Consider the following 25,247-nt stretch of genomic DNA (forward strand, 5'->3'; position numbering starts at 1 on the left):
ATTGCTGCACGGGACCGTAGGGAGTTACTGCTGCAGCAGGTTGGGGAAAAGAGGAGAGTCCCTGAGGAAAGATGCAGATGGGTAGCAAGTCCTGCCTGTAAAGTGCTATGGGCCAGCAAATTAGAAGCTGGGGGGTGCTTTCACAGTTATTCAGGTGGGATATATTTGAGTAGGGACCAGCGTAGCATCAACTCTGACAGCTGTTGTGTTAGGAGGGAGCCTCCTGCCCTGCCGCAGAGGACGGGCTCCATCACGCCAATGTGCATTTTCATCTCTGCTGGCCATGAGGCTAAAAAATGCCGATTCACATGACCCAGGCACGGAGGCTTCCAAGCTGCCTCCGTCTCTCCCAGTAGCAGAGGAAGGAGAAGGCGGTGCTGAAAGTCTGCTGAGACCCAAGGTGGGAAGAAATCTTGGCTGGCCAGTTTCAAAGCATTTGGACCAGGAATTACGGTGACTGAGCTCCCAGCCATGGAAGCCTCCACCTGGCAGTACTATGGATATTTACGGGATGACACAAGTAAGGCGAGCGGGAGAGACTGCACTACTTCCCGGGGAGCGTCCTCAGGGACGTGCGAGGATTATACTCTGCTGCAACGCGGCCAGGAGGGCCTGGAGCACAGGCTGGAGAGGGGGGACCTTCCCGACGCCGGGAGCGACGCGCAAGCCCCTGCCAAGGAGTCAGAGATGAGCAGCAGCGGGCAGAGAGGGCAGCAGGGGCTGGCAGGGGACCCGCGCTCAGAAGACCACCCCATGTCGAAAGGGTGCAGGAGACGGGAGGAGGGAGAAGCCCCTCCGAAGGTGTATGAAGTGGAGGTTGGGCACAGGCGAACGGGCACGGGCAGGATGGTGAAGCCGGTGGTGTACAGGCTGGAGGAGAGCGAGTACAGGCGCCTGATCGAAGAGGCAGAAGCAGAACCTGAGGAGGAATGGGAAGAGACAGAGCACAAGGTACCTGTGATTCAGGAGGGCTACCCCGGGGATGGGAAGGTGGCAAGTCTGAGCCTAAACAGGCTCAACACTTTCCAAGGAGTCCTGAGGAGGCAGATAAGCCGTTCAGACTCGGAAAGCAGTGCAGAGAGCAGGCAAGTGAATAAACTGACCCTGAACTCTCCCTCGGAGGGAAACAAGCCGAGTGTCCCCATCAGGTCGGATAGCTTCGAGCGAAACGCCATGCTCATGGATTACATTTTGCAAAGCAAACAGGAGGCAACAACATCTGTTTCCTACGTCCCCAGAGAAAGCAGCAAGGCAGCTGAAAGCTTCAGGCAGGCAGTGAGCTTCGCCCCCCAGCCTGACGGCACTCCGGACCTTTGCCAGAACGGCCAGACCAGCGAGGAGGATCCGGCCAGGAAGCCCGAGCCAGACAAGCAGGTAGTGAAGAGCCTCGAGCGAACGGTCTCTGCGGTTGCAAATTATGCTTCAGTGGCTAGAGACACTGAAAAGCTTTCGAGACAGAGCAGCAGCCAGCGCCTTGAGAGCAGGGAACAGCTCAGAGGTGAAGCAGATGCAGGGATACTCGATTCATACAGCCAGAAAAAAACCCCACCGGCCCCTCCTGTCAGGTCCCACAGCAAAGAGAGCCTGGCTTTGAGCATGAGCAAGACTGTGGCAATGACCGAGGCGCTGCTGGAGCCCCGCAGCGATGCAGCGAAGCCTGCCAAGGAGCAGTGGGCAGCTGCAGGCGCGGAGCAGCTAACTGGAGGCAGGACTGCGGGAGGAGGGGGCTCGGAGGAGCCGGAGCGGAAGGGGAGGAAGAGTCAGGAGGATGAGAAAGTGCTTAAAGTTGCCGACGCAAAGAAAACCTTCGAAAAGCCCAAGCCGGCAGAGGGGAAGGCAGCGACGCCACCGCCCAGCGCTGCCAGAAAAGGTGAGGCGTGACGGCACGGCCGCGGGCAGGCTGGCAGAGCCCGGCTCTGGCTGGCAGTGCCGTGGGGCCAGGGTGGGTCCGGAGCCGAGGGCTGGGTGGTGAGGGGAGGTGGAAACGTGGTGGTCGTGAGGCTTTTCAGAAATACCAGCCTTGTCATAGCCCAGCAACAGATGGGATGCGCTCGGGGCGCGTTCAGCGATCTGTGGTCGTAAGGAGGCAGGACAAAAATCAGGCATTGATTCAAGTCTGCTACAGCCTGGTAAAAGTGCTTCTTGCAGTGAAACTGTTTAGAGAGAAAGGGATTTGCTTTTTAAGACACTCTGTACATAAATAAGTATAATATCCAGTACTCTATATTGCTTTTCATTAATAGATACGGCGCAGAAGCGCCCATATGATACTTTCTCCCGCTGTCATGTGGGATTATTTGCCTCTGTCTCTCTAGGCATTGGGTGAGCCAATATAATTTTATTTTAGCCATGATATAAAAAGGAGGTATTATTTTCCTTAGGTTCTTTTTCTCCTGCGCTGTGACTTAGCTGAATAAGCCTTTCAGGAGAATGACATCAACTCGGAAACCCTTTCACTGAAAAACTATGGATAAATGAACTTTGTTGAAATTTTACTGGTAAAACAGCAGTTATGCAGAACTAGGGAGAGATTAGAAATTAGTGTTTGTTTGAGAGTTTGGATCCTGCAAGGACATATCAGACCCATGCTGGTTGACTTACATCTTCTGTTTATTGACAATCTGCAATTGTGGATTTCCTTATAAGGGAAAATAAATGTTTTAAGGCACAGGAAATCTATGCCAGCTTTGAATTGAATAGCATGTTTACTTAAAAAAGAGGTGTGATTATCCCACGGCGCTTGGTACGTTGTGCTGTCAATTACTCTCATTCACAGAAGTCCCAAAACCAAGTCAGAATACGAACATTGCCGCAGAGTTTGTGTGTGTGTCAGTGATAACAAAAAGCCTACAGCGATGAAAAATAGACCCGATCCTCTCAGGAAGCATCTGAAGACACGTTATCATTCTCACGATGTAAAGAAATAGGGTTGTGAAATATTTGTCACTGCAAACTATCTGCCATCTGACAGACTTAGGCTCTGTAGGTGAAGCAGTGCTAGTACTGGTGTTACCAGGGCGTCTGGATCTACGCAGCCTCCCCACTCCTCCTCGAGTGGGAGATTTGTCTGATTAAATGGTACAGCTGATACGGCATGTTTTCATCAGCCAGATCAGACGGAGGGATGCTTTCATCAGCACGGAGGCATGCATCCTTTGCAGGGAACAGAAGGAGCAGGTGGATGCAATAGGTGATCTTACAGAGGAAAGGGGTTAGAAGGGACTACAAGAAAACACACTCCATCCCTAAGGCAGTACTGGCTACAGCTAAATCACTCCTGACAGATGTTTACCTACTTGTTCTTCAGAAGAAATAGGTAGGGAGGGTCAAGACAATCTATTTCAGTGCTGCACTGTGAAAATGTTGCAATAAAGAAGAGTAGGAATAGCTTCTCATTTTGCTATATCTGTGACATAGTCTGTTTTGGGGTTTTTTTTAATCTGTTTCTGAACATATATCTTCCCAGCTCTCATACTGCCAAACTGAACACGAACATCTTGCATATATTTACCATTATATGATTCCTTTCTTATACCTCTGATTTTTCCAGCACCTTTGGTCCAGCTTGATCCTAGACAGCAGGGAGAGAAACAGAACAAGATGGCAGAAGGATTCAAAACTGGTTGAATAATGAGGACAAGACTAGGATATGTGATAAGTGTAACACGGAGTGCTACAGGAATCACAGCGCCAAGCCTCACGTTACCGCTCACTGCTCAAAGCCCCTGCTCATTACGTGCTGCCTGGCTGATTTTTTTTCTGCTATTCAGAATGATAGGAAGTGTCAATCCCAGGGTATTTGTTGTAAATAAAATACAGCTTGCTTTTTTCTTTTTTCTTTTTTTTTCCTGTGTTCTGCTTTCTTGTCTCTCTATTCCTAGTTAATCATCTGGTGTAGTGGAGAGAGCAACAAAGAAAATCCCATCTGTTGCAACTAATTGCTCCATTTTTATTTGGTGTCCCAACATTTTAATTGGGTATTGGGGCCACCTCCCCTTTATGGCAAAAATGGGAAAAAAGAAAGAAAAATACATTTCACGATCCTGTACAATGGTGGAGGAGAAAAATACATGAGGAAATTGACTAGCTCAAAATTAATTTCGAGATTTCCTTTCACTGTAAAAGCTGTGGGCAACACGTATTTCTATGCCTTTCCTATAGATGAGTTGGTAGGGATGTGTATGACATCTATATTACTGCATATAACATGCATGAGAGTGAGTATATGTAGTAATAAATGTGCTTTAGAAAATGTATTTTAAATCATTAATAACAATAGCATCAATTATTAATACCCATCCTGACCTAATGTTCACTTCTTATTACTCGTCAGTCTCCAGCATCTTCCATCCAGGCCCAGCAGCACACAAACGATGTCAGTGCAAGGGCTCGCTCACCGCAGCGGATTTTCATTATCCTTTGGGGAGGGGGCTTGCGATCTGACCCCAATTTACTGGGTCTGGAAGTAGCGCAGGGACTCGTTCGATGTCACGCAGAAAGGTGGGGCAGACCTGGGAATAAAACTAAGGGGTGCTGCCTCCTAACCCTCTGCTTTAATTCACATATTCCTCTTTCCTCCTTGTCCACATGCTCTGATACACTCTCATGCACTGCTCCCTTCCTGGCTGTTATTTTAGAAATCTGATTGAAAATATTGCTCTCCTTATCTTCATTCCATTATTCTACAGCTCCCCTTTCTGGCCAAGGACTGAATAAGGCCAAACCAAATGGATTTTGTTCTCCCTCTCTCCAGACAAACACTTTGCTGGATCTGGGGAACAGATAGCACAGGGCAACGCTTCCCTGGGCAGAACACGTAATCCTGTCCAAGAGACAGAATTGATCAGCCGTATCAAGAGCTGTTACGTGGTGGCTGTTAGTACAATTTCGTCTTGGCAGCTGCTCCACATTTGACAATCATTGAAATGTCCCTTAAAAACCAGGCTTGTAAGCAGTTTAATAAACCTTCCCTCGCCATTCGCTATGTGCCCAACAGACATTGAGAAAACAAGGCAGAAAGAGTAAATCTAATGCTATTCCATGCACAGAAATGGCTTGGGGTTTGTTTTGTTTTGTTTTGTTTTTTCCATTGCAATCAGTTCAGATTTCCCTGCATAAAAACCCCACTGCATTCCAGTAATGTTATGTGAAATGTAAGATCACGTCACCGATTTAAATGGGAGCAGCTCTTCTCAACGCTGCTGAATCTGGCCTTGCGTATCTAAATCACGAGAGCCGTAGAAGAAGAAATATAAAAATATGCAACTTTCAGGTGGGAGAGCCTAGTGCTTCCTGTGAAGTTATTTAAATATAATAACAAATCAAAAGGCTTCAATAAATAAATAGATAAATAGTGGACACAAATGTCCTTCAAAAGTTGTATAACTTGGATATCTGCAAACCCGAGGTCCGAAACATTAACTGTCATGTCCGGCATATTTTGCGTGACTTAGAAGTTAAGCTGCAAAATAACAGGACTTTAAATTGCTGATCTCTCTAAACCCTCCATAAGCCGTTTTTCCTTCATTCAGAATATATTCAGCAATGAGGATTTAAGCAAATTGAAATGTTCAAGACAAATTCATCCCTCAAGTGACTTTACTGGTGCTGAATGACTGGCTTGCCGTCCATCTAAGATTGCTCGGAGACTCCAAGCCAAATTGCATAACATCAGCTGAAGGCCAAAGAAGCCATTAAAATTTCTCCTAGAAAGAGGTGCCTCAGGTGTTTGTATCTTTCTTTACCTTTCCTAACTAATAACACGCACTGGCAAGGAAGGCTGTGGGGCATACCGAACGCGTTACTTATGAGGCACGGCAAGATCATCATAGGAACAAACCAGCGTGATTTATTGCAGTGATGGAATTGATGCATATTTGCAAGCAAGCTAAATTTAGCTGCTGACATAAGTTTCAGAGGTGGAGTCTGTAGACACGGTGCTGTTTCCCTATAAAGGCTGTGAGATAGACTGTTTGCAGCAGTCGTGCATCAATGTAGCAGAAGGTAAAATATGTGGGATGGATAAAACGAGTGAAATGTATTTTTGAATAAATTCTGAATCTTTTCTGCAAAATTTAGTAATCAGGCGTGTTGGTACTAATAAAATAGAAGGACAAACTTTGTTGTGTGGTTCCTTGTAGCTGCAAGAATTTGGTAATAGGATATTTTCCTTTACAAAAATTAGAATTTGTGACATATTTTGACAAGTTGTTGGGCTTACATCACTCTGGCTATAATTTAAGTACTGTTTGTTAGAATGATTTTATTCAGCTGAAGTGATGAAGATTACTGTTTACAGTGGAACCAAAGAGCATGTGTAAAACCTTAGCCATTCCTTCTGTTGTTGAAGACTTCAGCCTGAAATTCATGTCATTTCTTCATCACCTTGGACGGTGAGCTGTTGCGATCTAAATGGCTCATTAATCCAGGTCAGGATCTGGGTGATCTTTGGAGCATTTCCATCCAAATATTTAAGGAAGCGCTAGCGAAAATTCAACAGGTATTTTTTCCTTCTGAGTCCATCCTTAGTGATTGTCCCAACGACGTGTCGAGCAAGCTGTGCTGCAGGAGTATCCATCGCTGCAGCGACAATGTGAACCAGGAACCAACCGTTCAGGTGGCAGTTACTGAGAGGATTAGGTTTCAATCAGATTTCTCAGGACAAATTTCACTTTGTGTCCTCTGTGCATCGCTCTCTTTTGAGATGGATGCCAAAAATCTTCCTTGGTTTCTCTTCCAAGCTGTTGGGTAGTGCTGGGTACTGCTGCCTTCAGTGTTGTTCTTCAGGCCAGGGTAAAGCATCAGCTGGTACATTATTAAAATATCATTGCAAGCTTGCCCGCTGTTTTGAGCTAGAAGGAGCTATACATACGTATATTTTTAAGTACCATTTTATATGCTTGTATTAATATTTTTTTATAAAGTTTTAAGCCACATGCACAGGTTCGAGACTCCTCACAAATTAATGGCCATGGGACTAGCAGTCAAGACACTCAGCTCTATCTTTGACTCATTGTGTGACCTTCAGCAAGTCACGTACCTACGTGGAAAATATGAATCACAATCTAAACCCACTAAACTACACATTACCTGCGGGTCTGCTCCAAGGCTGCCAAACTGCTTTTGTTTTCTTGTTTTTTAGCTTTAAAGAGATTGTTTGAAGGAGGAGGGTGGAGATTTAAGTGTGTTGGGCTGGCTTTCGGAAGGAGGTATTAATTTCATGGTAATTGGTGCCGTGGGCAGTGCGTGGCAGGGATGCAGGCTTGCAACTCTAATCTTTGGGTGTGTAAGTTTTTTATCAAGGTGTTGCTCAGCACGTAAGAGACTTCCCTCCTTATTGAATCAGTGGTTAAAGCAGTGTCAAAGTTTAACAAATGTTGGATAACATTTGTTTAATTTGTAGCTACTATGGCATCTGATATTTCTATCAGCTGTAATCAGACCAGCAAGACCGTAACAAATGTATCTCTGTGAGGCTTTCTGCATGTTTTAACACTCAGCTATCACTTAACAGGGGTAGTTCACAGTCCTGTCACAGTTTCATGGGGGAAGAGGAGGGCTCTCAGCTCAGCTCATCACAACACACATATTTCTCCAAATTCTGAAGGATTATAAGGGGAGTTACAGGTGCGTCGCTCCCCTGAAAAATTAGGCCCCTTAAAACACCTAACCACATGCAAACGGATTTGCAAATATTGGCCAAAACGTATAAGGAAGCTAGACTAGCTTTCGGTTTTGGCCATGTATGGTAAACCGAGTGCAACGTGGGCACTGATCTAGCATCATTCATCCGCTCTTCAAGTTCCCTGGAGGAACAGAAACACGCAGCCTTTGAGAGCGGTATTACCCTGCGTGCCTTCTGGTGTTTGCTGCACAGGTACTCACCTTCTTATTGTGCACCGTATTAATAACCAATAGCCTCTTTCATTGAACAGCGGAGATAAAATAACCCTCTTTACAACCACATAAGCCAGCATCCCCAAAAGCGGCTTTACTTCTAGTGCAATGGGGAGAATCTTTGGTTTCAAGCTACTGTCCTGCGCTTCTCATTAAAGTGTGACTTTTAGCAGGGGCTTAAGCTCTCCTTTTGTCACCGTCTTGCTGGCAGTGCCATTTTCCACGGCAGCTACAGGCCCCAGCAAGTCAGCATGACAAAATGAAGCGACATGGTTGTTTTTCTTGCAGAACAGTTGGCTCTCTTCAGCGTAGCTTTGTCGACGGCAGGGTCTAGCTGTGCCCTGCCCGGCCGAGGGCTCACGAGGAGCCGCATCCACGGGGTTGTGCCTCCCTCATCGCATCAGCGCTCGCAATTTTCGGTTTTGTTGCCGTAGTGCCCCACACCCCCCTTCTCCTTTTTGCCAGTACATCCCCACCTTTGCTCGCACCCTGGGTGTCTAAAGCAGAGGACGAGAGTGCCATCCCAGCAGGAAGTCGCAGCTGGGCCTGTGAGGGAAGAGGCCTGAGGCCGGCTGGAGAGCAGCGGGGGCCACCGCGGGGCGCCGACCCGGCAAGGGGCTAAGCGTCCGAGAGGAACCGGGCTGCCGCCTCCCCGCCGGAGCCGTGAGGGGACAGGCGGGGGCCGGAACGCGGGCCCGGCCCCCTCAGGGCGCTGCGGGGCGGCGGACGGGCGGCGCGGGCCTGCCCGACCGGGGAAGGGGGGGGAGAGAGAGCGCGCGACCACGCGTGGCGGCGAGCGCCGCGTCGCCATTGGCTAGCCGGGCCGCCACTCACCTCGCCGACCCGCCCTCCGCCGAGGGAGGCGGGACGGGAACGCGCGGCACCAGGCGGGTGTCCGTAAAGAGGGGGCGTGGCCCGCGGCGGGGAGGTGTGGCCACAGGAAGGCGGGGCTTCGCGCCGGCGCTGCCCGCCCCCGGCGCACGGCGGTCAGTCGGGCGGCGGCGGCGGCGGCAGCGGCAGGCGGCGGAGGCGGCTCCGCCGGGCTGAGGAGCGGACGCGGGGAGGCGGCTCGGGATCGCGGTGCGCGGCACGGGGCGGGGGAGACCGGGGAGCCGGGGCGGCAGCGGGACGGCGCTCTGCGGCGCGGCGGGTGGCAGCTGGCGGGGCGGGAGGGCGGCGGGCGGCCCGCCGCGGGGAGGCGGCGGTGCCCGCGGGAGGGCGGCGGCGGGCGCCGGGGCCGGGCCGGGCAGGGCAGGGCAGGGCAGGGCGGGCGGGGGTCCGGCCGGGCGGGCTTTTCCTGCGCGGGGCCGGCTGTTGCCGCCGAGCCCTTCCTGAGGCGGCGGCCGCTGTCAGCGCCCGGGCCTGCGGCGGGAAGCGCCCTCCCCGCGCCGGTGGTTGGGCGCCGCGCTCAGCCCGGGGCTTCTCCCCCGCTCTCCTCCTTATTAGGTAGCGGAGCGGCTCAGGGTCGCCGCGGGTTCCGGCATCCGGCCGGGGCTCGCAGGTTGCCGGCAGGGCATGCCCGAGGCGGGGCGGCCCCGCCGCCGGGGCCGGGCTTCTCCCGCCGCAGCTCGGGCAGCCCCTGCGCGCCGCGCACCTGATGCCCGCTGCCAGCCCCGGCCGCCTTCTGCACGGAGAGAACGGGGTTTTGCTTTTGTTCGGCGGGTTTTTTCCTTCCCCCCCCCCCCCCCTTTTTTTTCACGGCGATGCAGCAGCAGCTCGCTGGCACCGGCGTGTGTGTGTCGGCCCCGGAGCGCCGCGTCCCCGCTGCCACCCTGTAACGTTGCAGAGGACAAAAGATGACTGGAGGGTTTAGTTTTGGGCTTTTTTCTTTACGCTGGTGTTGGCCGGGTGCATGTCACGCCATTATTAATGGCTCTTCAGAGTCTGTTCGGGAGATGTTTAAAGTCCTGGGTTGTATGACGTGTTCCTGGGATTTGTTTTTCTATGCAGAAAGCCACATTGTTTGAATAGCAATGTGTCAAAGGCCAGAATGTAAAGGTTAGTAGTTACCCATGCTTTGTGAAATTAGCTGCTTCTCCGCTCACGATACACAGAAAGGCGTCGGACGTGCAGCCGCACAAACGTTCAGCTGTAGTACCCAGGTCTAGACAATGTGATGCTGTGACTGCACAGGAGACAGGTCTAGAAAAATAAAAGGGGACTGAAAGCTGACTGGAAACAAACGTAAAACTGATTGATGCAGTTTTATTGTTAAAGTGATATGTGTTAGTGTTGTGGGTTTTTTGAAACTACAGCTATTGGTCTCGTACGTGTGTGTTTGAGCACGTCCGTTCAGCCTATTCATGCAGATGTGCATGTGGATTAGTATAAGCAAGACCAAGGATGTTAGCAAAATGAGAGTGACATTTTGAATATACTAGCCTGTGGCTGGTTTTTCAGTTTGCTGATACCCATTCTGGTTTAATTTTAGGCCAGGCTGTATCTAAATTACCTGACACTGTCCTCTCTCTTCGTGTGCCTCTCTAAGCACATGCAGGAGAGAAGCTCTGTGCCTGCTGGAAGTGTGGGAAAATGGTGTGAACTGGCACAGTCTGTCCTGTAAGAAGCGTGTTCCTATGTGCTGAATGTGTGATGGCTAGAGAAAACAGCGGGTATCTTGTGCGTGAGGCAGGAGAGGATATATTCGATTTTCATTTGAATAACAAGCATTGAATCATCTTTTCTGCTCAAGGGGAAAAACAGATGGCTGTGCACTCACCGAGACCTTTCATTGCAGCTAATATTCGTGTTTGCTAAAGACTGTGTACACAAAGGTAGAAGATCAAATACTGTTGTGATAAAGTCAGTGCATGTTTATTTTGGATATATATGTTTCTAGTATTTTCAGTAGCCGTAGTAAGACCTGACGCAGTCAGGTACATGTCAGGGGCATTTGCTTTGTGTTTGTTTTAATATAGCACTTCATAGTAGTAATTTTTCGATGGTCACTTGTAGCCTTTTATAGAGATTGCTTTAATCAGCATTTATATGTCTCTCTTTATGTTCTCTGTTGGCATTACTCTATCTTCTAGTGAGCTGCCTTTTCAAACATCACTGGATTTTTTCAAGTTAAATCTTCATGCTTATTGCATCTGTCACTTCTGGGATTCTCTCCAAGCAAAAGGCAGAGATTCAGTTTAATGGCAATGAGAAGGAATGCACAGAAGGGTAAAATATCAGCTTTCCTGAGTGATACAGCAAAGGATGCGGAGAGATCTGCCCTCAGTAACTGTTCCATGCATCATGTTCAAGCTTAATATTAGATTTTAACGATGGTTTCATAAAATGGCTCATTAAAGCACAACGTTGCATTTTGATCGTAAGAGAATTTATGTTACTGGTTTTAATTTGATTATCGATTGAGGAATATGACTTGGATGCCAGCTTCCTATTTTGAAGACATGAGCAAAACACTTCCTGGCCTGCGTTTGCAGCTTGGTGAGGTCATCGGCGCACCACTCCCAGGGCTAGGAATGTCCTTTTAGGCAAACTCACAGGCACATTTTCACTTGACTTTTAAAGTATGGGTTTGTTTGTTTTGATTTTGTTTTACTGAGGCTTTTGTGATAATCTCAGTCCTTCTCTAAGGATGTGTTGGAACAGAAACTCACTGAGGATTTGAAGTGCCCCAGTTTAAGCGTTTACAGGGCATATGAACAAGAATTAAATGTCTGTGTTCTCTTCTAGCTCTTTCCCTGTAGTCTCCCCACCTAATATTTTTGGTCTGCTTATATTCTGGTTGTTAACTCTGAAATTAGTCTGATTAGAAACTGCTTACAGCTTCAGTTTACAGTCACCCTGGTTATGTAGCCACATGTGAAAAGTCAGATTGTTGGTGGCTTTAGGCTGACAGGACGTGAACTGATATTTTTTTTTTGTCCCAGTATGCACAAATGCAGGTGGTGGTGGCGGCATTGCTGGGGTGAACGCCAAGTCAAAATGGTTTAGGTTAGCTGAAGTGACTCAGGAAAGCTAGCAGTGAAAGTTGATTATCCTGGGTGTGTTGAATATACCAGTATAGCTGGGAATCGGTTACTGGGCCCTTTCTTTCTATTTGCCAATAGGATCGCTTTGTTCTCTTTTTCCTTGTGTGAGTAACTATACTAAAAATGGATTATTTGGGTTTTTTTGAGGTTATAATTGTTCAGTACATGACTTTATATGTTTTTATATGATAGCGTTAGGCACGTAAAACACTAGTGTGAATTACTCAGTTTCTCGGCGTAGCAGCGACGAGCCCGAGAGGTCCCACCGGCAGGTCTGGCTTTGCGCTGGAGGACTCCCTGATGCCGAGTCTGGCGCTGATGGTCCTCAGAGGAGCAACCTGTCTGGAGAGGTTCCTAATGGAATATACCAAGTGTGCATTGTGTACGTGCCCGTATGGGTTTGTGTAGTGAATACAAATCTAATCAGAATTAATGGCTGGATGTGAAGGTAATGATGTAGCTATGAAGTAGAAGGTGGCTGCTGGGCAAACAGATAATTTTACTTTACAACTCTCCCATGCAGTTCTTCATGCCAATAAGACAGATGTAATCTCTTTACAGCAGACACCTTTGTAACAAGTCACAAAGTGCCCCTGAAATGGAAGAGGCTTTTGTGATGGAACACCATAAAAGCTTTAAAGTCCTGCTCTGTAGGTCAGGAACTAGCAAGGAACTTGACAGAGAAATAATGAAAATTATATCTGTTATTGCCTCCTAAAGGAGAAAAACCATGTTGTTCTTTCGAAGGCTGCCAGCCTGCTGGCACTCTCCTGGTGCTCGTTGATAGAAGAGGTCACCTTGGTGTAGAGGTGACAAAGTAAAACATGGGCTCCTTGGCCATTTTTCCTCTTCGCTTTTCTTCGTTAATGAGTTAGATACCAAGGTAGAATCACCTGCATTGGGGAAAGGTTGACAGCATTTCTTCCACACTATCGCTTTGCTGCTTCAACGTTATTTGCTTTGTCTTATCCCAGTTTTGTTGATGATAACAATAAATGATATATAATATGCTTTTTGCTATGAGCATGTAATGACTCTTTTGAGGTCCGGCTCTCAGTGGGAGAAGCTGGATGCGGTTGGATCAGTTATAGTGACTCTGTTTGACATTAAGCTGGGCTTCTCAATCCATCATAATTAGGTTTTTCTTGTTTTCCCTTTTAATAATTTAATTTGAAAAAGCAATGGAGATAAAATGAAAACAGTGGTGGGGCCTGACTTAAAGTGATTAAGGTTCAGCCTGATGCAGTCAGGCGCGCTGAGATGAGCTCGCAGCTTTCATCTGGAGTATTGCTGAGCTGCGCTTAAGGCCAAGTGTTCCCCTTAGGAAGGATCATGGTTTCTCTGTGGCTCTCCAAATCCTGCCGGCCATAGCATCTTTGTATGTAATCTATGTATGTACAAGCATATATGTAATCTATGTACAGTTCTTCTTAGCCGAATATTAAGGCAACCATTTCTGCAGCCTCCTCAAATATGCCTGAGCAGCATTTCATAAAACTAGATGGGGATAGTGTGCCTAAAACTACACCTGGCTTGCATCCGTGTACGAACCTAGGCAATACCTTTCACCTGCAGTTCCTGGTATAAGTAGTCCCTGGAAAATTGACTTCAAATCACTCTGGTTGGAGTATTTAGAAATGTGGGAACTTCCCCTCCCTTCTCCCTCCATCCCCCCAGCTCTGCATATAGTTGCCATAGAGACTGTGTTCTGGAGTCCTTGAAAATCCATTGTTTATCTCGCATAAATGTATAAACCTGCTTTATTGAAACATCGCATTTTGAAGCATCCTGTTCCCGTGCAAATCTGATAGGGACTTGACATCCTACGGTGCTGCAGGTTTGGATATTGGACATGCATCAGGCACAATCAGACAAACTGATAATGGGTATAATTAGCACCACCAGGGATTAGCAGGCAATAACAAATTCAAGCTGTAGTAAGCACTCTGTCCCTTGGGAGCCGGGCAAACTGGCAGTGCCGGGCAGATGATCACTTGATATGGAAGATAGTCATCAGCAAAGGCTTGATGGTGAGGGCCTCAGCTCAGTGCTAGTGTTACCTCTTGAAATTGCCTCTTTTTTTTTTCCCCCTTTAAATACTTCACAGTGTGTTAGTTCGTGCTGGAATCGTGAACACTCATGGACTTGGGGTATACGCTTGGCATTTTTCATCATAGGGTGGCCAGTCAGCGTTACAGTTGTTTCTTGCAGTTACCTGTGTGAAACAGATTGAAATCCTTGTTTCCACATTGGAAATGTGAGGTTAAGCGTTTTGCTCAGGGTCTTGCAGGTACTAGGCTGGGAATACTTCCATATATAATACTAAGTGTACTTGTTTTACAGATGGTTCATATATTTGCACCAGCACACATGGTGGGAAGTGCGCGTGTGTGGGTAACTGGCCGTGCTTACACTTAGCTTTTCAACTGTTAATTTTTTACTGCAGTACTTATACTGTATGTTGGAGCTTGGAGTAAATAGGCACAAAGCTGTCTTGTTCAGAACAGGAGGTGGATTAAATTTTTTGAGTTTTCAGTGAATGTGTTTTTTTTAAGGTTTATTTTCATTTTTGGATCTGCTGAGATCAGTTTGCAAGGCAGGAAAAAATCCTGAGCCAGCTTAGACAAACATGAGTTGCCAGACGTACTTCAGCAATATATACTTCTGCTTTAGCACAGCGTGAAGTGTAGGCACAAAACACTTCTAGCTGAGTGTCGTTGTGCCTTCCAGCATCTTTTTCCTGGCCACTGCTGCTTTCTGGAGCAATTTGTTAAAAGTTCTGCGTGGTGTTTTAAGGTGTCGTTGTTTAAAGGTGGGCTACCCTGGTTTGGCCTCCTGTTTTACCGTGCTTTGGATGCACATGTGTTATCTCTATACACTTCACTTTGCTCCCTGATGTTTCTTTGGGGGTAAAGGTTATCTTTTTGTTCTTTACATGCGGTGCTCACCGCATTGATCTTCTGGTCTACTAGGGGAATTCTTACGCACTATGAAAGATCACAGAAAAACCAGCTGGGGCTTATCTCAGTGTAATACTGCCTGTTGTTTTGGCTGGTCTCCTCCAGAACTGCTGTAAATGCCACAGGGACTCTCAAAGGGCTGGAAGTGTGGGTTGCATGTGCAGTGACATGACTGTCAAGCTGACAGGTAAGTAAAGCTTAAAGGTCATCAAACACAGGCCGTAATTCTTCATGCCCCTTACTGAAAACAAGTTCCCCAGCTGAGAGCAGCCAGCTGCAAGGCCCTTCCCCAAGAAATCAGCCTTTGCCCAGCGGGTATCAGGGTGCGATTCTCCCCGTCAGGCAGGCAGAGCTGCTGTGGGAGTGCTGGGGTGTCGGGGACAGCAGGTACACCCCTCGTCCTTGGCACAGGGCGCCTGTGGGTGTAGGAAGATGTTTTTCCTTCTTGCATCTGAAATATTTCTTTGTAGCGTAGCAGGAATGTTTATTAAAGCTGCTTACTAAACTAAATACACCTTCCGAAGTAAATTTTTTTTTTTCTTGCCTGTCTAGAGAGGTGAGAAAGGGGCTCCCTGTTGCATTCGTGGTTTGATGCCAGCTCGCCCAGGTCGCTGCCTGCTCAGCTGTGGTGTGCAGCAGCCGGGGCTCTGCCGCAGCACAGGACAGCAGCCTTGGCCTGAAACGGATCAGCGACAAACAACATCTGTAGGACAGAGGAAATGTGTTTGAACTTGGAACCCATTGCTAAAACAGATGTTTGAGGGGCTGTAATTGGTACCACAAGATAGGGATTTAAAATCAAGTTAGCAGATTGAACTATCTGGATTTGAGTTTTAGCCTCCCTCCAGTCCCTTCCTCCCTCCCCCAGCCCTGATTTCAAATTGCATGTTACGGAAACGGGACAGAATGACAATGGTACTCTTTGAATTATAGGCTGCTTGGCCAGAAGAGCTGGCAGGACAGCAAATGGAAATCTGGAGAAATACACGCCAGTTCCAACTGTGAGAATTGAGATTCATTTTGCAGCTTATTTGTACAGCATTAAAATCTGAAACGCATTTGCGTTGTCCAGTCTGAACCTTCTGCGTTCTTCTATGCTGAGGATATTGTCTTGTCTCTGACAATTAACCATTGTTGGTTTTATTCTGAGAACATCGAAAGTTCAACGTGAGTGCCTCACCTGTTGGATGGGTGTTATTGAGTAGCTTGAGAAGTGAAAGTGGCTAAACTGGGCTCTGATTTAGCTAGCGTTTGGATGAAGGTGTTTCTCAGAGTATGGCAACCAAGCCCATTACTACTTTTTGGAGTAGAGTGTCTCCATTCAAAATTGCAGTGTGATGGACCACACTGCTGTGTGCTGTAACTCCAGTCTAACCGTGACACTGTCCGGGTCTCTGGCCCATCACATTTGCCATTACGGGGCTGCAAACAAACTTCAGACACCACGGCCGCGGCGTGTGGCTGCAGTGCTGGTCCAAGAGGCGCTGCCATTGCACTTGGCCATCCTGCTCCTCTCTGATCGCATCCCCCGAGGCCGTGCTGTCTTCTCGGCGGGCTCCCGGCAGGTCTGGGTGTTGTGCTCCATCCAGCAGACCAGCGGAGCGTTTGTGGTCGGGCAGGGCCATCTGGAGAATGCTGCATCCTCGCTTGGTCAGTCTGACTCACACTTGGCTGGTCTATTTGTGAGCCTCGGTTGTGCTGATCTGTTGTTTCTGCTTTATTTCTAAGTTGTGAGGAATTTGTGTCCCGGCTAACTTTATGTTTATAGCGGAGGGCTTTCTGCAGGTCTTGGTTTCCTGATGGTGGCTCTCAGGCTGTAGTGCTACAGTGCTCTTGAAGAACTGGGACCTGCGACCTTTCATTTCTGAGACCGTTTATCTCCTTAAAACATCTGTAACATAGTTTCTTCCTGTGGATACCATGGCATGTTGTAATTGAGGAGGAATAGAAAACAGTATATCAAGTCCTTTGGAGATTTCTCCTTTTGATAAATCTTCTTGTCATTTTTTTAAGGAATGATCCAATTAACTGTAAGCAAGGAGGAGCAGTGTAATGTTTCCAATAATGTCTTAAAGCCACTGGACTTTAACAGGAAACGTACTTAGAAAATACTGTGTTAATCAAATTGCCTTCATGTCTGCACCTCTTCTTGACTTTTGCAGAATGGGAAATTCTGGACGTGTTATTTATTCCTTCTGTGCTTTAGGCTCCCAGCACCTGGGTGCTCCTATCTGCTTGGCTTCTAGCTTAAGTTCATCGCTGAAGAGGACAGATTACATCCTGTATCAGGAGTTGAGTTTCAGGTCTAGCGGCTACCGGTGAGCTCCTCTGTTGCACACATAGAAAGACTGATGTCTGCTGTTTATTTCATTTGGGCACGTTTGATTGCTTCAAGTTGTGGGAGAAAATACAGTTGTTTTCTGCTGTTAGCACTCTGTCATGTTAGAAAAATGTGCTTGTGCCTTACCTGGTTAGTTGGGAAAGGTGGGACCTGGCGGTGATTAGCTGAGAAATTGATGAAGCTATGGTGGGGAAGAGCTCTTTCTCCATTTGTAGCCACCATCCTTATTAGCTGGTGCTATGCTTTTGCCCATTTCCCAGGTTAAATGTAAAAGCTTGCGATATGGCTCGAATATGGTCTGGAAGAAGCTTGCATGTAACCTTCAAGAGAGCAGAAGAATTCAGCAAATTGGGGTAGCAGCTCTGAACAGATTGATACTTCCTTGTTAGCTCTCTTGCACTGATAAGAGAACTAGGTCAGCTCTGTGGAGAAGGCATTTTATCTGCATACTTCTCTTAACTGGAATCCTGGTGCTTGGCTGTTGTAACAGGCTTGCTGACTTGCAGCTCTGCGCAGGGGGTTGTGCTCTCCATCTCGTGTTTTCCTCGGGGTCAAAGTGTGGTCTGAAGCCCTGTTGCTTTCCTCTCTGTGGCATGTGCTGCTTTTACTGTGGGGGTGATGCAGGCAGTCCCCAGGGGTGTAAGTAGCATCTTCCATCACGCTGGTGTAATGTCTCTGGCTGAAGCTCATAGGGCTGTTGTTCAGCTCTGGAAGTATATTGCTCTGTCTCTTGGCAGTGGATGAGGATACAGAGTGCGAAGAAGCCTCTCTGGTGTATATTCCAGTGGAGCAAGTGGAGGAGAACGAAGGCTCGTGGAGGGGAGCATATGAAAAGCTATGGCCTTCTGTGGTCAGCCGCTGGAGCAGCGGTGTCTGAAGGTGGGAGTCTGTCTACTCCAGTGCAAGGTTTCCCTTTCCTTACCCAGTAAAGCTCGTTTGGTGCCCACCGACTGTATAACTCTGTCTCCAGTGGGAGCAAAAGTGGAAGCTGAAATGCAGAGAGGCACTCGGGCATCTGGGATGCTTAATCCACAGGCACCCTAGTCCTCTTTTCCCCATCTATTCTGTATGTTACTTGCCTCTATGTTTTGTCCTGGGTTTCAATGCTTTTTTTTTCTCTACTTTGCTCTCCTCTGTCTCCTGTTTTCATTTTTACTGACCTTTTTTGCCCAGTGTGTGTTAAATTGCTATCATCCCAATATCCCCAAATACATCACACACCACTGCCTATGAGGTGGGCAGCTTTAGTGCCAGCTGACAGAAGATACTATAAAAGATGTAAACCCAAAAGAGGAGGTTGGTTTGGCGGTTGTTGCTCTGGTACCTGTTCCTGCTCCTCAGCTGCCTTGCCGTTTCAGATCCAGGGTTTGTGTAGCTGCTGTAGTGTTTGTCTTTGCTGGTCACCCATCCCATTATGGCCTCCTGATAAATTATTTTGTGTAATGATTTTTGTGTGCATTCATTGCTCTAGCTTTATGGTAGATGACACAGATTAAATGAAGCCAGACAATGCTCTCCGTTTGGGGTAATGACTTTCAACTGCAGTGTCCTTTTGTCACTGTAAATTATGGTAAGTGATGTGACGTTAGACTGTAAAGATACAAGCTAGAAAATGGTATCAGTAGTACGATCCCCCAAGAAAATGAATTGCATACCTGGAAATCTTTATGTGAAAATATCCATTGCATCCCTGTGTGCACGTGAAAGGAGTGTCAGCCGCAGCATGGGAGATGTGCACTCGAGACAAGCTTGCACAGGGTAAACGCTTAGGAAATAACACGTGCTTCTTGATGGGGCCTAGAAGATTGAAGCATTATCGGTACTCCTGTCTTAGAGTTCTTCATATTACAACGGTCTTAGTACAATTGTTTCAGGGTACAGCTCTGAAAAACAGAATCGTATCAAGTATTTCACAGGTTAGAACCAACACCTTGCACTTTGTCCAGAATAGCAATTTCAGCTTATTTTAAGTTTGGGTTGTGTTACATTTTTGAATGTGTTGGGCTCCCCAGTTGAGATATAATCAAATTCCCTGGTAGTTTGTGGTTTAGGTTCCCACCCCAAAAATAGAATCTCGCCAGTGGTATAACAGCTGGAAATTTCAGTATTAAGTTCATATTCCAGCTTTTTGTCTTTAAAATGAAGTGAAATCAGATGGCAGGGTGTTGCTCAACCTAGACTAAAGTAACCAAAGACTGAAAATAATCTGTGCACAAATATGATGTATTTTGGAATTGTGACCATCTGTAGTAGTGTTCACCCTTGGTTTAAATAACTCTGAACATCTGAAAACAAAAGTTCTGTCAGCAATGGACTTAATATGAATTGATTTGAAATGGTATACCATAGAGGGAATAGCATTATGTTTAAAAGTAGAGGACTGCATCAAGGTATTCGTGGCTGTTCCTTTTTTCTGCCAGAGGTTTCATGTGAAGTCATAGGGTGAGCGGAAATTTTTGTGGCTGTGATTCCCCCCCACTTTCTCCCTTGCCCAAATATTGCAAGACTTAATATCACAAGACTGAATTAATTGATTCCCGTCATACTTGGAGAGGGAGATGAAGTCCTCCTTCAGCCTTGCTGGTGGCATACTGGTTCTCCACCGTGACAGCGGTGGCAATTTACTGCTCTTGTGGTCTAATGCCAGTCATGGCCCTAAACTTGCTGTAGGGCATGTGCTCGCCTTGGTCTCCTGTGGTGGTTGGCTTGCTCCTTTGGGGCTTGTCGGTCCGTGCTTATTTGGTTTCAAGGAACGGATGGTCCTCACTGTCCTTGCTATCTGCATGGTTCAACTGGTGGAGCCGGCAGCAAATGCTTGCCTGCTTGCTTCCCCCACGGATGTGTCTCACTTTCCTTCCTCTGCCAAAGGTGTACTAAAAAATGCTGTCCTTAAAATGATCTGGCAGACTTTTCTTCTAGATGAGTGAGTCTTCTGAGCCATTTGTAAGACACTGTCCTGTGCAGTATGGTATGGAATATGTGTGCAACTAGACTAAGCACAAGGCAGCGTACGTCCACAGGCACACACACGTGTGGCTGTGCTTGTGTACAGCGTGCCGTGCACATGCATGGGTTACAGAAAACCCACAGAGGTTGCACAACCAAGCGCTCTGAAGTTAAGAAATGCCAGAAGTGAGTGATTAGGAAATAACCTGGGTAATATTTGTTCCCTTTTTCCCATGCGGTGGGGTACGGCTGTTAACTCTGTCTCCGCTCCACCGGCCCCTTGCTCTGTTGGGCACGCAGTGATGGCCGCAGCAGTGGGATGGAGTCCTCCTTGCCTCTGTGGAGCAGGAGGTGCGATGGGATGGTGGTCTCTTTATGGCCTTAAAACCTCTGAATGCTTATATGCTCTGTTCCATATGTGGCTCTGTACCTTATCTACCACATGATGTTCAAAGCGCTCTGAAGAGTGAATTACTAGATTCCTTGTGGGCTTTTCTCTGGTGCTTATCTCCGTGATGGCCAACTGCTCTGCAGATGTGGCTGAGCCCTGCTGTGAGGGAGGGTGTTTTCTCTGTGCTGGGGGCACTTAGGCCTCAGGTTGAAACATCCATGGCCTGATTATTGGTTTAGGATTATAAAATACTTTATATATTTTTTTTTTTTTAAAAAAAAGGTTTCAGCTCTGAGCACTCATCGCTTTGGCAGATGAGGCCCCAGCGTCTCAGCCCAGGTGTTCAGAAAGACCTTGGGCTGCACAGTCAATGCGTTGGTACTCGAGAAACCTCTGGGCTTCCCTGCATCAGGCGCCTGTGGCGTGGGCTGTCCCGTGTTGCAGTGTCACTGGTGGGACTGTCCCCTCTCCCCGCTGGCCCCAGCACCCTGTCCAACCCATAACAAATGAGGCAGGTGCCCCTGGTATTAATCATAATTCATAATTGGTGCTGGTGGCATTACATGTAGTGTATCTTGATTTTTTTTTTCCTCCTTATCTGCTTCTCATTTGTTAATAGTTACCTGAGACTGTACATTTATTCCAAAGCTGCCATTGAAGTGCATGCAACCTCTTCAATAAGGCTCTAATTCTGAGTTTGGGGGCTCACCATCAACAGCTGCAACTTATCTGGACATCTTCCACTTAAGGACGAGCCTTTCCAGTCCCAAGAACCAACGTTTTATAAGTGCCGTTCTCCCTGTCCAGTGGATTTGTATCTCCTCGCCCCCCTTTAACAGTAGCTTATGGCTGCCCGTGACTTCAACTAGCATTTTATTTCAAATGTCTCTCTTTCCAGAAGGGATCACAATCACATGGGCTGAGCAGGATTTTGCCATTAGTGGGGGGTTTTCCTGTAAGTGTTCCCTAGCAGGATGCGTTTCCTCTTGCATAAGCAGGCTGAAAACCCTCCGAAGCCACAGAAATACATCTGTTGGATTCTTGAGACAGATAAATCCTTTATAAACAGGAAAATGGGCAAACTCATGGTAACTCTTGTGACACATCATGATGGGAGATCAGAAAGAAATGGAATGAAAAGTATCACTGTGCAAGCACGGCTGACGGCATCCTGCATTTCTAAGGTCCTTTTAAATGCTGACACAAAGGCCAGTGGCTGAGTTGTATGGCGAGCGCAGACAGTGGGAGCTGAAGTTAAATATCTGGTAAAATTCAGCTGGAAGTCACTTGACATTTGGGGAGGGGGGGGGGAGAGTTTTGAGGGCTCTTTCCGATGTCCCCACCAGGACGTGTAAGATGCCGTGTGTCACGGAGCGGGATCCAGGAGATCAGCGCGGTCGTAGATCTGTCAGCACTTCTATTGTAGTGGTCTTTGCAGGGTGTCTAACGCTTCTGTTTTAATTTTGCTGAGGACTGTAACTCTGGCAAAATTTAAACTCCTTTCAACTCCCAGTTGTGAGGCTTTAAATCCTCCAAATTTGTACTTTACAAAAAAAAAAAGAAAATATTTCCTGTCTAGCAAGTGTATGGAGATTGTTCCAGCTCCTTAGCTTAGATTTAACGGCACAGACAATGATCTAATTAGACTTCCTTTTTCAAAACTCTTGCTCCAAGTCCGCTTCCTAAGAGTAAATCCCCAGCACAGCCCCACTAGCCATGGATGTGCTTTCTTGCCCACTCCGGGTATTTCCAAAGTCACTTCCCAAGGGTCCCAGGTCCTGTTTTTGCATGTGTGACAGAGGCTGAATCAGTCTTTCCTTATGGTGAATCATCTCAGATCTCAGTGTCTCACCTGATAATCCTACAAGTGGCCAACTGGGAGCTCCTGCCTGCAGCCTGCCTGCACATGGCCCTGCTGAGAGAACCTGTGGCAACCGAATTCAGCTGTGGTTTTCTTGCAGATGGTGGAGGAGGGGACCCTTTGCAGTGCAGTATTGAGAAACAAATGAGGATGCTAAATGCTCTTCACGTTTTAACAAGAGGCTGGGGTTAGGGAGAAGATGACTTTGTTTGGTGCTCAGGATCAAGCTAACCCCATTTTGTTTTTCACCTGCTCGCTTTCTGTGGTGTGCTGAAAGATCCACAGTCACTGCTCTTTATAACTACAGCCTGCACGTTTTCTCCCCCCCCCTCCTTCTCTTTGGAGAGCAGCCAGATCAAAATGGCTGTGATCCAACGCCAAGAATCCCTCCCTTTGCTATGGAAATGAGGACTTGGGGGCTGCTCGCCATGTGTTCATCAGAGAGTTCCTGCTAAGGATGATGAGCCGTGGGTGGGGAAGAGGGCAGCGAAGGTGTGCTCGAACAAATCCGTTTGGAACAAATAAGGATATTTTTGGATACATCTGCCTCTTTGCATTTTTTTAAAAGTCATTTATAGAAAACCAAAAAATTACCCTTTCCGTCAAATGGTAGAAATGAGGGAAATAAAGTAGTAGAATTTCACCATAGGATAAAGGGTGTTTCTCTTCCATTAGAGTGGAAGGGGTGGCAGACCTCCCAGTATCTGATATTTCAGATAAGCATATTTTTGTGGTGTTCTGGTATTGATCAAGCGAAGGAAAGATATAATTATCCAAGCTATACAAATCATCCTTCTTCTTAGCTATCGTGTCCACATTCCCAGCATTAAAGCGGACAAATTGCAAAACCCCTGGGTATACGATACATTGACACAGGGCAATTTGCTGCATGTTAACTTCGCGAGGCAAGTTTAAGCCTTCGCTTTACTTTCTTCTCAACCATCAGATTTTAATCTTGATGCACAGTAGGATGGGAACACTGCCAGTGGGTGAACAGTCATGAAAATTGACTGCACACAAAGCAGGGTACTTTTCCCTTCTCCTAGATGAGTTATGCACCCCAGGCACATGAGCGAGTAGGGTTTTGCTGCAAAAAAGACCTGCGAGGTGTGTTTTCAGAAGGGAAAGGGCTGAGCTGTTTGCAAGCTTCCTGTGGTGTTGCAGCACGTTGGGCTTTGCAAGAACGTCCCTGCTTCTTCAGGGTGACCTGGTGTCACCTCGCGTGCCAGCGAGGGATGGCGGAGGAAGGGGTGACGCTGCTCTCACGCGGTGCTGGCTACGGGACTTGGCAGAATCGAAGCCGTGGATGCCAAAGTCCGGGCGGCAGAGTCCTGCCTGCTGTGCAGCACCCGAACAGCTTACGGCTGGGAGGAGCCCTCTCGATTGAAATGTCTGACAGGTCTCTGAATGAGTCTACGCAATAAATTAGTAACTGGGTGTGGAACTGCATTTTTTAATGATTTATCTTAAATTGGGCCTCGGGCAGCTTGATAGTGCAGCGTGTTTCTTGTCTTTCGGGGATCTTTGCATTGAAATTCACCTTTCTTGGTGCGTGATTCAGTGGGGCTGGGGCTCGGCTGGGATCATGCTCTGAATCCACCCAGGGAACAGGGCTGGTACCCCTGGATGGAGCCGTGCCCTGCCTCACCCACCCACCCTGCCCGCAGGGGACGGCCACGCGTGCATCCCTGGGGAGCCTGCCCGGCCGCCTGCGCTGGCAGCGCTCCACCTCGAGGCACGACGTACCATCTGCTTCGGCACTGTTCCTCCCATCCACTTTGGATAAATTAATCTCTTCCTTTGCCTGAAAACAAAACAAAAACTGGCATTGCACTGTGAGCTGAGCACTTGTATTTCCCCCCCCCCCCCAAACTGGGTGCACTTCACTGTCCCATGTGCATAATGGCTTGCTCCTAATATTTCATAGTCCCATTGCATGAAAGGTACTGTCTGCCCTACGGCTTCAGCTGCTCCATCCCGTTGTAGAGCTGAACGTGAATTCTCAGGGTGCTGCTGTGCATTATGAGCATAAAAAGGAACTGGTGTCCGGGTTTTGCACCCTTACCTGCTGGCTGGAGCTGGAGAGCAGCTCCTGGTTTATGACTTCCCATTGCACTTTGGTGTCACTGGGTGTGTCTGGCGTGGAACAGGCCTTTTATTTGTGCTGTAAGTGAAATAGTTGGCAGAAAGTATATTGTGCAATTCTATTAGCTGATGTGAAGTACAGAGGAAGCCTGAGTTCATCTATGATAGTAATCATTAATAATTTATATATAGCTTTTTTCACGTGGACATCTTGAACACCCCAATCATTCACAAAATTTTGCATTGAAAAACTACACCTGTTTCTCACAGGTGTATACCCCTCTAATAAAATGAGTTCTTAATAAAATGGTGTTTGTGGCCCTTCTGTAGCTTTGAAATGACCAAGTTAATTGGGGAGATTTAACAGGACATCAGTATAGAAATGGTACCATGAGAAATGCTGCAGGGAAGACCCACCTACTCGCCACGGCTGGAAATAAATGCAAAGCCCTCCACGCCTGCGCCACCAGCTCGTAGAGTTCAGGTCATCGGTGGCTGAAAGCCATTGCCAGCTGCTTGGGCTGTGTGAAAGAGGTCGGTGGCCTCCACCCCACACCGGGGGACAAACGTCCCCATCGCAAAAACGACCCCAGAATCGGTGCGTTTATTACCTGTGTCTGCAGAGAAGCTGGTTTTTCCCCGAAGGGTAACTCGCTGCCTGGGCTGCGACCCTCCGTCTGGGTTTCGCTCTTCTGATGGCACTTCCACCTCGGCTGCAGCTGCCCGGGCTGGAGATGGAGCGGCTGTGGAGATGGCCGGTGCCAACTCCCAAATGCTTCAG

At 47.6% G+C, this 25,247-nt stretch overlaps 2 protein-coding genes across 3 annotated transcripts in view; both read left to right on the plus strand.

The window, feature by feature from the left end:
• On the plus strand, window positions 1-6,082 carry LOC140660111 (uncharacterized). 2 transcript variants are annotated; one of them, XM_072880614.1, is made up of 2 exons: window positions 1-1,870; window positions 3,551-6,082. In XM_072880614.1, exons 1-2 carry the CDS (start codon window positions 472-474, stop codon window positions 3,625-3,627), a joined length of 1,476 nt encoding a protein of 491 aa, XP_072736715.1. In that variant the 5' UTR covers window positions 1-471; the 3' UTR covers window positions 3,628-6,082. The 2 variants fall into 2 exon arrangements, with proteins under 2 accessions (XP_072736715.1, XP_072736716.1); XM_072880615.1 differs by lacking the exon at window positions 3,551-6,082 and adding an exon at window positions 2,382-2,691.
• A 2,763-nt stretch (window positions 6,083-8,845) lies between these two features.
• Window positions 8,846-25,247, plus strand: part of CORO1C (coronin 1C) — a 44,946-nt gene continuing 28,544 nt past the window's right edge. Inside the window, exon 1 of the mRNA XM_072880616.1 lies at window positions 8,846-8,976. The gene's annotated coding sequence lies outside the window, so the exon portion shown is untranslated. The remainder of the gene's footprint in view (window positions 8,977-25,247) is intronic.

The sequence above is a fragment of the Ciconia boyciana genome, chromosome 15, assembly GCF_034638445.1.
Source record: "Ciconia boyciana chromosome 15, ASM3463844v1, whole genome shotgun sequence".
NCBI classification, from domain to species: Eukaryota; Metazoa; Chordata; class Aves; order Ciconiiformes; family Ciconiidae; genus Ciconia; species Ciconia boyciana.